This window comes from Puntigrus tetrazona, unplaced genomic scaffold (genome assembly GCF_018831695.1).
Source record: "Puntigrus tetrazona isolate hp1 unplaced genomic scaffold, ASM1883169v1 S000000657, whole genome shotgun sequence".
Classification (NCBI taxonomy): domain Eukaryota; kingdom Metazoa; phylum Chordata; class Actinopteri; order Cypriniformes; family Cyprinidae; genus Puntigrus; species Puntigrus tetrazona.
Genome location: NW_025048278.1, coordinates 152,419 through 165,345, shown reverse-complemented (window position 1 = coordinate 165,345; position 12,927 = coordinate 152,419). Strand labels below are relative to the sequence as shown.

General features: G+C 44.3%; 1 protein-coding gene across 1 annotated transcript in view; it reads left to right on the top strand.

The window, feature by feature from the left end:
• Positions 1-12,927, top strand: part of LOC122334861 (leucine-rich repeat and fibronectin type-III domain-containing protein 2) — a 112,556-nt gene that overhangs the window by 92,672 nt on the left and 6,957 nt on the right. The window contains exon 4 of the mRNA XM_043232744.1: positions 5,367-6,762. Within this exon, the coding sequence (XP_043088679.1) occupies positions 5,387-6,762 (1,376 nt within the window). The 5' untranslated portion in view covers positions 5,367-5,386. The remainder of the gene's footprint in view (positions 1-5,366; positions 6,763-12,927) is intronic.

The following is a 12,927-nucleotide window of genomic DNA, read 5'->3' as shown; positions in this document are numbered from 1 at the left end:
TATTATTTGAATTAGTGGGAGCATATACCGCCTAAACAAGAGCAGTGCAAGAATTAAGCCTTGTGGAACTCTGAATGCCATGAACGTCCACTTATAGTTATGCTCTCCTATGCTCACATAATAACCTCTCTTCTAAATAAAACCTGAACCATTTGAGTACCATCCCAGAAAGACAGACCCAGTTTTCCAGTCTTTCTAGTAGTATGTTATGATCGACAGTGTCAAACGCAACACCAAGATCTAGTAGTACCAGCACTGATATCTTGCCAGACTCAGAACTAAAAAGAATATTATGTATCAACTTTATGAGTGCTGTATTATGAGCTCTGTACTATGATTCACTCGGTAACCAGATTAAAAACTGTACAGGTATCCATTTGAGTTTAAGTGGTTGTTCAGCTGATTAAAAATTAACCATTTCAATAATCTTGCCTATAAAAGTAAGATTTGATATTGGTTCCTCAATATGGTATTATCAAAATTGCACTTTTTCAGAAGGGTTTAACAAATGCAGTTTTCAGGGAGTTTGGAAAAGTCCCAGAAAAAAGCGAAGCATTCATCACTTCTACTTTTGGCCACGACTGTATGTGAAGTAATGAGCTTCTTCATTAAGAAGAAGTTTATCTCTTACACAATTTTCAGTTTTGTGTGAAGTATTGCTGTAAAATTCTAAGTAACAGCCTATAGTGTTGTGTAGCTTTTTAATAAATGAGACATAGAAGTACTGCAAAAAAGCTTCCAAGCAAATCCAACTAGTTCAAAGCTGTCTCATAGAGAGCGTAGATTCATGCAATTATGTGAAACTTATTTCTAACTGTGAAATTCTGCCAAAGACTTTTGAGCTGTGGAGAATGAAAAGGTATTCACTGCACTAAGACGTTCACCCCAAAAGCTACTTACAGTAGTTTGCTCATACTTCACAAAGATTACCCATTATCTGCAGAGCTTCTGAGCATAGATTACCTCAGGTAACACCAAGCTTCCTCCAGCTTTCAAGTCTCTGATGGAAACAGTGCACTGAATTGTTCTGACATTAATCTCTGGTGGAATGGAGGCTAGTACATGTAAACCAAACGCAGTCCATTACCCCCTCTGTCAATCCTGGAGCTTTTCTGGTCATAACTCAACCAAAATAACCTCAATTTGTGTGGCTGAAGTCAAAAACCTAATGAAACATAGTTATTGTGTAGGTACCTTTACTTTTTTCCCTTAAATTTTGACACCATGTCTATGTCTGCTATACTAATTTAATCGTCATTTTTTATGAAGAATGATGCCGTTACATATAATGTTATGTTTCAAATACAATCCATCTGTGAGTCAAATTAAAGTTTTCTTCTTTACTGAAGGAGGCCGTTGTCTAATAACCTTCTCTTCAATACTATACTCTCTTCTACTTCTGCTATTGAATTTGTCAACAAATGTGCTTCAAGAAAAGACAGCATAGCATTTATTGTATAATGAAATGATTTCCATAAACCTGCTATGATGTACAAGAAGAAGCCTGAACTTTAAGTAGACCAAGACATTGTGTGAAAAGAATGATTGCATTGTGAACTTGGCATGCTTGTACATGTTGATTTCACAAGAAATGTATGTGTTTCTTCACTTGGGATTTCATTCTGCACAATTTTAGAGTGTTGTTGGAGAGCATCTGGGTAACTGGCAAGCATAAAGTGTGAAAGAAACAAATACAATACATGTAAGATCTAACACACTTTGAATAGCCAAGTCAGAAGGTTGAACCTTATGATTATGTGGGACAGTTGTGGCTTGAAGGTTAGAAAGTCGGACTTGTTCGGTTTTGAGTTCAGTAGCATCAGGGTATTGTAGGTGCAGTGTGTATACTCAGTGTGTGTGTGTGATCACTACACCCTTCTGTGTGTGTATGCACTTGGATGGGTTATGGGTTATGGGTTAGTGTTGGGAGAGAGTTATGATTCCTGACAGCCTGATGTATGAAGCTGTTCTCCAGTTTGTTTGTTCTGGCCTGGAGACTATGCAGTCTTCTGTAAATGGCAGTCACACCATAGATGGTCAGAGAAGCATGCTGAATGTGGACTCTCCTGAAGTCAACAACAATCTCCTTTGTCTTCTCCACATTCAGAGAGAGATTGTTGTCTTCACACAAGGTGGCTCACCTCTCTCCCGTAATTTGTGTCATATCTGTTGCTAATGAGACCACAGTCATGTCATCTGCAAACTTAATAAAAAGGTTAGAGTTGTGTGATGGTGTGCATTCGTGAATCAGCAGGATGAAGGGGCTCAGCACACATCCTTGAGGGACATCAGGGTTCAGTGTGATTGGGCTGGATGTGTTGATGCCAACCCGTACTGCCTGAGGTCTCCCGGTCAGGAAGTTCAACAAGACCTGGCTGGACCATTTCTTAAGTGAACTAATTGTGTCGAATGCTGAACTGAAATCTATAAACAGCATTCTGACATATGAGTCTTTTTTGTCCAGATGAGTTAGGGCTGAGGGGAGGGCTGTGGGGAACATCGGTCGAACGGCTAGACCGATTTAAATAGTGTGATAAAGTAGAAGATGTGTTCTGTTAGGAAAAAATAAATAAATAAATAAATAAAAAATCTGAACCACAAAAATCTTCAATTATTGCACAAATAGTATGCCAGGTGCAGAATTCATCATGCAGTCAGACGTCATGAGGATTTCAGAGCAGCGCTGTCAAACTGACTTCCAACTGTCATAATGGTTAGCCCATGTCCAATCAGGCATCTGCACTGGGGAGTTCTCCCCTGGATCTCCAGTAAATGGCCCTCCATATCATGGCTGCTCTACCTTCATCTTCCACTTCAGCACTGCATGATTGCAAAGGCTAAGCTTTTACCTTGCCTTTGGATGTTTAGCCGTCTCTGTAGTTTTGCACATCCTGCTGTTTCATAGGCACCTTCTCCTCCGCTTGATAAAAGACTTTTTGATGTGCTCTTACATGCTTTCATTTGCTAAAGCTATGATTATTTGGCCTTAATGTCTGCTGAACTGACAAAAAAAGAGTTCTATGATTTTTCTTGATCCTTAGATCTCTTTTTGTTGATTTGCTTGAAGTTAGCAGTGACCAGGCTAAGCTCATTTAAACACTCCCTCCAACAAATGAGCCAAGATGTTTGGCTTATTTGATAAATTGAAGCAAATTCCTTTCCACTCCGCCATTCCGTCCTTTTCTGTCTTTTTGATTTGGATGAAATGCAGATATGTGCAATGTTCTTGAGGGCTGTGTTCCTCAGCAATTGTTTTATATGTGTTTGATGGCTGTGCCATTAGCAGACTGCAAAGGGAATGAATAAAGATGAGGCTTGACAAGCAGTTATGAGAGAATTGGTAATGCAGGAAACTTACCTCAGAAATACAGGCCTGCTAAAGGGCAAGCTTCAGCTGTATTCAGCCTAATCAGGTTTTAGCTGTCAAAAATGACAAATATCCCCTTGTCCTGAGAGCACTCCTTATAACTTTACACTGCTATGCAGTTTGAGTCCTGAATGAACATTGAAATGAAGTTTTATTCTGCATAGGGTCTATTTTATTGAATTGAATATGGGGTGCCCATAAATTCCAACCAACAAAACACTAATGAAATGTTGCAAATGCCTATGTTTTTCTGCACTGTTTACATATGCTAGAACAATTTGTGTTTTTGGATTTTTGTACATCCTTATACATATTTCTTCTGTTGTTTATTTATGGCCTTTTTTATTCTACAGTAAAATAGAGAAGAAATTGAAGGGAGCAAAAGAGGAAATGGGTTCATGACATTGTATATGTTGTTAACAACACATAACACAAGAGCATTGTTGCTCTTTTATAAAATAGTAAAAATCTGATTACCTGAGAATGAAATAATGAAAATGAATAATTGTGGAACATGCTCAGAAGTAAAGTAAAGAAAGTATGTTCTTATTTAAAACACATCACAATTTTCAGTAACACTTTATTTTGATTGTCAACTAATTTTCATTAGAGTATAAGTAGACTTTCTGATTATTATCTGCTAACTCTTTATTGTGATGATTTACCCACAGACATTCTACTGACTACCAGTCTACTATTTAAATATAGTAGGTTGACATGTAGGTGCAAAGTAAGTGTCACAATGTTCATAAGGGACCATCAACATAAAGTCAAACCCAGTTTTCATTCACTGCAAGAGATTTCTGTTTCAGTGTGAAATTACTATAGATTAGAGAAAAAATTTAATCTTACTGGGAAATGTCCTACTGGGTTATGTCCACATATAAGAACATTTGTACAATTTTAAATATTGCTTTTCTCCAGACTTTAAAAACAGTAGTAATTGTTTGCTAATGTGTTAGTAGTCTTCAGGGTTTTTGTAGTAGCTGAGAGAGAGAGAATTGCTTGACATATTATGATAATTCAGCTATTTGCTTTCTAGCAAAATGTAGCCCTGGCATAAATATCTGGCATTACCAAAAGCTGATTGCATGTCTGTCAAATTGCCAATGAAATATCCATCTCCTGTATGCAACAATTTATTTATTTTGTTGCAGACAGTTTTGATTACATGGTTAGGGTAATCACAATATTACGCTTCGTACAAATCTTGCTGATTTTCTGAGATGAGTTGCAGTCTAGCTTCCAATGTCAGTCACCCAACTCCCTGTTTTCTACAAATACTCAGATCTGCATGCTTTCACCTTAAAGCTATATTGATATATGCACAGGCAAGATGTATTTGAAAACTCATAAGCTGTTTTTTTATTTTTTTTAATCCAGAGCTCTGTGTACTGGGATTTATAGAATCTTAGAATATATAAATTTAAGGTATTGATGAGGCAATGATGATTCATTGTATGAGTGCTGCCAGCTGAGAAAATTATTATCCTTTAATTCTTGCCTGGAAATGAAAATCACCCCTTCTCCTTCTTGCAGGCACCTAAAACAGTTCCACCAACCCTGTCCTACCATTAGAGAATCAGTCTGGCAGAGCACTGATTAAAATTGATTTAAGTTTTTAGTATATTTGGAATTGATGATACAAATGTCTACAGGAATTATGGGCTGTCGTCTGAGGGCAAGCGCAGTCATTCGTTCATGTGTCAGAGATATGGAGCCTACTGCACAATTGACATACTGTACGAACATAGCATCAAACACTCTTGCTTCCGGCAACTATAAAACATATTTTACACCTCAGTATCTTCTCAGTGCACTGACAGGAGTATTAGGATTGTAAAAAGAGCCTCTAATAGCCTAAGCTGGTTTGTAGGACCAAAATTTGCTTAAAAGGAGGACTATTTTTATCAGATAGCCCTTGCAGAGGCAATAATTTATTTGTTGTTTGTATGGCCTTAAAGGACTGACCATTGTTTTTCTCTTGTTGTCTATCCAGGTCCCTGCTTGTGATTTACCATGGCCAAAGTGCTCTGCAGCCTTCTTCTCCTGGGAAGTGCAGTGATGATGACCACCGCCTGCCCTAAATATTGTGTTTGTCAGAACCTATCAGAGTCTTTGGGCACACTGTGCCCATCTAAAGGTCTGCTGTTTGTGCCCCCTGACATTGACAGAAGAACTGTGGAGTTACGCCTGGGAGGAAACTACATTATCAAAATTACCCAGCAGGACTTCACCAACATGACGGGCCTTGTGGACCTCACACTGTCAAGAAACACCATCAGCTTCATCCAGCCCTTCTCCTTTGTGGATCTTGAAACCCTGCGTTCGCTGCACCTGGACAGTAACCGGTTAACAGAGCTTGGACCAGATGTCCTGCGAGGCTTAGTGAACTTACAACACCTCATCCTAAACAATAACCAACTGACTCGTATCTCCAAAGAAGCTTTCGATGATCTGCTCCTCACCTTGGAGGACCTAGACCTCTCCTACAACAACCTGCGAGGCATACCCTGGGAGGCCGTTCGCAAAATGCTTAACCTACACCAGCTAAGTCTGGACCACAACCTCATCAACCATATAGCTGAAGGCACTTTCACTGATCTTGAAAAGCTGGCGAGGCTGGACCTTACGTCAAACCGTCTCCAGAAGCTTCCGCCAGATCCCATTTTTGCTCGGTCACAGAGCAGCAGCATTCTTAGTACACCGTTTGCCCCGGTCTTGTCTCTAAGCTTTGGTGGAAATCCTCTTCACTGTAACTGTGAGATTCTTTGGTTGCGCCGTTTAGAACGGGAAGACGATATGGAAACATGCGCCTCCCCTCCTAGTCTGAAAGGTCGCTACTTCTGGTATGTGCGGGAGGAGGAGTTTGTTTGTGAACCACCGTTAATTACCCAACATACCCATAAGCTTTTGGTCCTGGAGGGACAGACGGCCAGTTTACGCTGCAAGGCGGTGGGTGACCCAATGCCTCTCATACACTGGGTTGCTCCGGATGATCGACTAATTAGTAACTCATCCAGGGCTACAGTGTATGAAAATGGCACTTTAGACATTATGGTCACCACCTCTAAGGATTATGGGACCTTCACATGCATTGCTGCAAATGCAGCAGGAGAATCAACAGCCTCAATTGAGCTCTCCATAATCCAACTTCCCCACCTAAGTAATGGTACTAACCGTACATCTCAGCCAAAGTCCAGGCTATCTGACATCACCAGCTCCACTAAAACCAGTAAAGGGGAGACCAAAGTCCAACCAGAACAGGTAGTTTCAGTGTCAGAGGTCACCGCAGTATCTGCTCTCATCAAGTGGACAGTAAGCAAAGTGGCACCCAAAGTCAAAATGTACCAGCTCCAATACAACTGTTCAGAGGATGATGTCCTGATTTATAGGTAAGTATTCCATATTTTCCTTTAAACTACCAAACTACACACTAATTAGGCTCTAAATATTTGTGGAAATTATCATTAGATTTTAAGATTGATTTATCGTTTAACTCAAATCAGTCTTGTATGTTAAATAAATTCAGTTCATTTAAGCAGATAATGTTTAATAGGTTAACACTGAACATAGTAAATATAGTGAAATTTAAAAGATGATTCACCTATGCTTAGAATTATGTTAAACATGGTTTTTGTATCTTTTTAATCGACCACTCACATGGATATATAGGCCTATCTCAAATGTGTTAATGGTGTTCGGTGAGTGTTATAGCTAAGATTACAACGCCACACTTACCCTTTACTGAATCAGTTACCTAAAAATGATGTATAGTGGTGGCCAAATTTATGAGAACACTTGAATTTTCACCAGCTAAAAATGATTTTAAGTCAGTTATTTCTAGATTTGCTGCATTATGTAAGTAGGAAATATGAGTTTACATTTCCAGACATTCATTTTGTCATTAAGTGTAATAATCCAGTAAGATTTTTGTTTGCACAGGGAGTCTGACACCAGCCAGAGTTCCACACAGAGAATAAAATAAACATGAATTACCGTGAGATTGGTGTAAAAAGCATTGCATTTAAATAAACACGCATTATGATTGGTAATGACAGTCATACGTCATTTCATGATGAAAGACGCAACAGCACTATGATTGTTTTTTAAAACGTAACTTTAAAACGTAAATAAAGGTTGCACAAACGACCTACAGGGTCGTCTTTTGTTGGACAGGCTCTTGTAACATGAGCCTCAATTTACACCATTTTTTATGTAAGTGTCTGTAGCCTTTTAATACTACTATAGCTTTGCGAGTATGTTTCTTGAAGCATCTTAGAGACATTGTCACAGTTCTTGATTTTGTCTGCCTGTTTCTTTATGTCATTCCAGACTGGATGATGATGAAATCTCTACGTAGAGCACTGGCAGTTGTCAAAAAGTTTTTTTATTGATTTTATGCTTAAAAATATATAAAATATATTGAAATGCAATGTTTTGAAACAATAAATGAATGAATAAATGTTATTTATTCAAAAGAATTATTAATTTAAATTCAATTTTGTTCGCTGTCGAAAGATTGATTTCTCAATCGTTTAATCAAATACAACATTTTCTCTGTGTGAAGAAAAAAAAATGTGTAGAAATCGTCTCGGGTTACTTGACTGTAACCCTGTTCCCTGAAAAAGCGGGAACGAGATGCTGCGCTGAATGCGCTAATGAGAACGTCTTTTGTTCGACCGGTTGTTGAAGCACGTGTGTCAAACACGCCAAAGTTTGGCTTATATAACCTCGGTCAGGTGACGTCCTACCTGATCATGAACACCTGGAGGTTATAAATAGATGTGACGCGGAAACATCCTCAGGTCAAATTTTTGTCTGAAAGGACGTCCAGTCACACCCACAGTGCGGCATTGAGGCGCAGCATCTCGTTCCGCTTTTTCAGGAACAGGGTTACAGTCAAGTAACCCGAGACGTTCCCTTTCAAAAGCTACTCTCGATGCTGCGCTGAATGCGCTAATGGGAACGAGAATACCAACGCCGCCGCACTAGGAGTGTCTGGACCCCCAGCGTTGTGTAGTGTGTGCGCGCAACACTGAAGAGGTCTCAGACATTACTCTGGGATGTCGACTCAAGGACATGCGAGCCGGAGTAGCATGGACATCCAAACTATAAAATCTAACAAATGTGTGCGGAGAGGACCAACCTGCCGCATCACAGACTTGCTGCAAGGGCGCGCCTCTTGCTAAAGCCATCGACGATGCAACCCCTCTGGTTGAATGAGCTCTAACTCCTAGAGGCGAAGTTTGACCATGCGCCTCATAGGCTAGGGCAATAGCATCTCTCACCCAGTGTGACATAGTCTGTCTAGTGGCAGCCGCCCCCCGGTTGCGGCCACCATAGCATACTTGGCTGCTCTGACTTACGCCACTGGCTAGTGCGGTGGGCGTAGATCTGGAGAGCACGACTGGACACAGTAAGTGAAGTTTCTCCTGCTCCGGTGTCATGAATGGCGGAGAGCAGAAGGCTTCAAGGATGACCGGATTTATAGTCGAGAATGGAACTTTCGGAAGATAACTAGGGTGAGGATGCAAAATAGCTTTTACCAGCCCAGGGGCAAAATCTAGGCAGGATGGCGAGACTGACAGAGCCTGCAAATCCCCAATTCTCTTCAGAGAAGTAATAGCTGTTAGAAAAACCATCTTTAGGGTCAGAAACCTGACAGGCGCTGACTCTAGTGGTTCAAAAGGGGTGTCCACCAAGCCTTCAAGCACTATAGCTAGATCCCATGAAGGAACTGTCGCCCTACTGGGCGGCCTCAACCTCTTAGCTCCTCGAATGAAGCGAACAACTAGAGGGTGTTTCCCTACGGAAGCCCCTTCAATCAGAGCATGGCAAGCCGAAATGGCGGCCACGTAAGTTCTGAGAGTATTAGGATGTGTGCCTGAGGACATTTTCTCTTGCAGAAACTCTAGCACTGAAACAATCTGGCAGTAAACTGGGTCTGCATGGTGTGTTTTACACCAACTTTCGAAGATGCGCCATTTCATGGCATATGTTCTTCTAGTGGAGGGAGCCCTAGCGCTAAGAATAGTCTCTATTACATTGGCTGAAAGGCCAGCATCACTTAGTTGGTCCCTCTCAGGGGCCAGACGTGAAGATTCCAGAGCTCGGGACGGGGATGAAATATTGTCCCCTGTGCCTGAGAGAGAAGGTCCCTCCTCACCGGAATCGCCCACGGCGAGCCGTCGAGGAGAGATATTAGATCTGAGAACCATATTCTGGTTGGCCAACGGGGCGCTATGAGTAAGAGGCGAGACCCCTGTTGACGGACCTTGGCTAGAACTCCGGGGAGCAGAGCAATCGGAGGAAATGCGTAAAGACGCACTCTGGGCCACACATGGGCCATCGCGTCCAGACCCAGGGAGCTGGATGAGTCAGAGAGAAGTAGAGGGGACATTGTGCTGTCTCCTGTGAAGCAAAGAGGTCCACCTCTGCTTCGTAAAACCTTTCCCAGATTTGACTGACTACTTCGGGGTGGATTTTTCCATTCCCCATGTGTCACAGCTTGTCTGGACAGCAAGTCTGCTCCCCTGTTCATGTGACCGGGAATATAAATCGCCTGAGAGGACAGGAACTTGTCCTGCGCCCAAAGCAGAACCTGCTGCGCGCTAGCTCGTTCAAGCGGCGCGACCGCAGTCCGCCCTGGCGATTTATGTAAGAGACTACTGCCGTGTTGTCCACCCGCACTAGGACATGGTAGCCTCTCAACTGCTGGAGGAAGTATTTCAGGGCCAGAAATACAGCCTTCATTTCGAGGCAATTGATGTGCCATTCGAGAAGATGACCTCTCCAGATCCCTTGGGCTGGACGGCCATCTAAGACCGCTCCCCAACCCGTGAGGGACGCGTCTGTCGTTAGCATCTTGCGACGACAACACGGACCTAGAGTGGGACCCAAGGTCAGAAACCGGGGTCTGAACCACATAGATAGGTCACGAAGCCCTCGGCGCGTAACCCTTATTTGCCTCTGGGGATTGGCCCTTGGATGAAATCCCTGGCTCTGAGCCACAACTGAAACGGTCTCATGTGCAGGAGGCCCAAAGGTATCACTGTGGAAGCAGCTGCCATGAGACCTAGAACTCTCTGAAAGTGATGAAGAGTGATTTTCTGGCCTAGCTTGATGCTCTTTAGGGTGTTTAGAATGGAATCGAGGCGTGCAGGAGACAGCTGTGCCTGCATCGTGGTCGAATCCCATACGACCCCCAAATATGTTGTCCTCTGAACAGGGGAGAGAACACTTTTCTTGGCGTTGAGTCTCAACCCCAGCGATCCGAGATGAGCTAGGACGACATCCCGATGTCGAAGCGCAAGCTCTTGAGACTGAGCCAGAATCAGCCAGTCGTCTATGTAATTCAGAATGCGGATGCCCTGGAGTCGTAAAGGAGCCAGAGCTGCATCCATGCATTTTGTGTATGTGCGGGGTGACAATGCTAGGCCAAAAGGAAGAACCCGATACTGGTAAGCTTCGCCCCCGAAAGCGAACCTCAGGAACTTCCTGTGTTGTGGCAATATTTCTATGTGAAAATATGCGTCCTTTAGATCGATTGTCACAAACCAATCGCCCGGTTGGATTTGAGAAACAATCATTTTTATTGTTAACATCTTGAACTTGTATGTTCTGAGGTGATGGTTCAATCCTCGAAGATCTAAAATCGGACGCAGCCCCCCATCTTTCTTGGGAACGAGAAAATACCGGCTGTAATAGCCTGACTGTCTGTCTGGTAGAGGAACACGTTCTATGGCCCCTTTGTCCAGCAGAGTTTGCAACTCCTGTATCAACAAATGCGCTCGTTCCGGTTTCACGGAAGTGAAAATCACGCCGTTGAAACGCGGAGGACGATATGCGAACTGAATCCTGTAGCCTCTTTCTATGGTCTTTTGGACCCATGGGGAGATATTTGGCAGAAGCTTCCACGCTGCCAGCTTCTCTGAAAGGGGCACTAATTTTGACACGCCGTTTTGTTGGGGGTTGTTAGATGTTGGCGTCCTGAAAGCGTGGCAGGAGGCGCGCCGAACATCCAACGTTTCGTTGAAACCGTTGCTCCCGAAACACCAGTGGCGGCGGAGATTGAACAATGGCTTCCTGAGGGTGCCGGGAAGGAGCATTTATTCTCTGTTGGAATTTTTGCGCGCGCCTCCCCGGGAGGGCACTACGGTGCTGAGTGCACCAGCATCAGGACTTCTTCTTTGCGGAGATTATGCTCCGCAGGTCCGGTCTCCTTGAGGCGGACTGTGAAGCGGGCGAGCCGCACCCCAGTCTCTACGAGGGGGTGCTCGGCTGCGCCACACTGTCCTCTGAGCCTCACGCCTCAAAGGAACCGGACCTGGTCGGGACCGGTGGCCGACGGTCCCGACTCTTGAGCACGGCGGGAAGAAACCTCACGAACGCTTCCTCATAGCGTTTCGCCTCCCGAAACCTAGTGGCGGCGGCATTAACTGAGTCGCCAAATAGGCCGGAAGGCGAGACAGGGGCATCAAGGAGGATGGCGCGGTCTTTGTCCTTGATGCCCGTGAGGTTGAGCCACAGATGTCTCTCCGTGGACACCATAGCAGCCATAGAACGGGCCGATGGCACGGGCCGTCTGCTTGGTCGCGCACGGAGAGACAGATCTGTGGCTCGCGCGCAGCTCTAAAAACGCCTCTTCATCTATGGACCCGCCTGTGCTCAAGTCCTTCAGCAGATCAGCCTGGTACGCCTGCAGGACCGCCATGGTGTGCAGGGAAGCACCAGCCTGACCCGCTGCCTGAAAGCTTTCCCCACCAGCGAAGATGTCATACGGCACGGCTTGGTGGGGAGGTCGGTCTTTTTAGGGACGATGAAGTTCCAGGGGAGAGATAGCCGCAAGCGTCTCTTCCACCTGGGGCATCATCGAGTAGCCCGTGCCTTCGCATCCACGATAGTCGAATACATCGACGTCGATGGCACGAAGACACGGGACGAATAAGGCTTACTCCACGAGCGCACCAACTCCTCGTGGAGATCGTCAAAGAAGGAGAGACCGTCGCTGAGGCCCTCCCCGGCCACCCGACAGAAATCTGTCGTCTAGTTTCGAGCGCTTGGGGTTCTCTCGCTCCTGGGGCCAGTCTAGATGTAATCTTTCGACTGCATGAGTTACCACCTCGAGTAGCTCCTCGTACGCTTTATTGTCGCGGGAGGAGCGCTCTGTGGTGGCACTTTCTGCTTCCCAGAAGCAAGAGATGAAGTCTCCTCGGTCCGTTCAGAAGAAGCGCTGGGGCGCGATAGAGAAACGGACGCGAGGGCTTCGCGATCCGGCGCGCGAGAGAAAGGGGCTGGTCCGTCTCACGCGGCTCAGCCGGATCGGCACGCGATCCACTCGGTCCTCCTTTAAAAAAGGCGAGGCGAGCGCGAAGCACCTTGAGTGAAAACAGATCACAGTGCTCGCACTCGCCCTCGAGCCCGAGGATCGCGTGCTCTTCCCAAGCACTCGAAACAAAAATTATGGAGATCGTCATCGGAGAGCTGCCTCTGGCACGGAGGCAAGCATCTCCTTTCTTGATGCGTCATATTATCTTTTTTTTTTTTTTCTTCTCTTC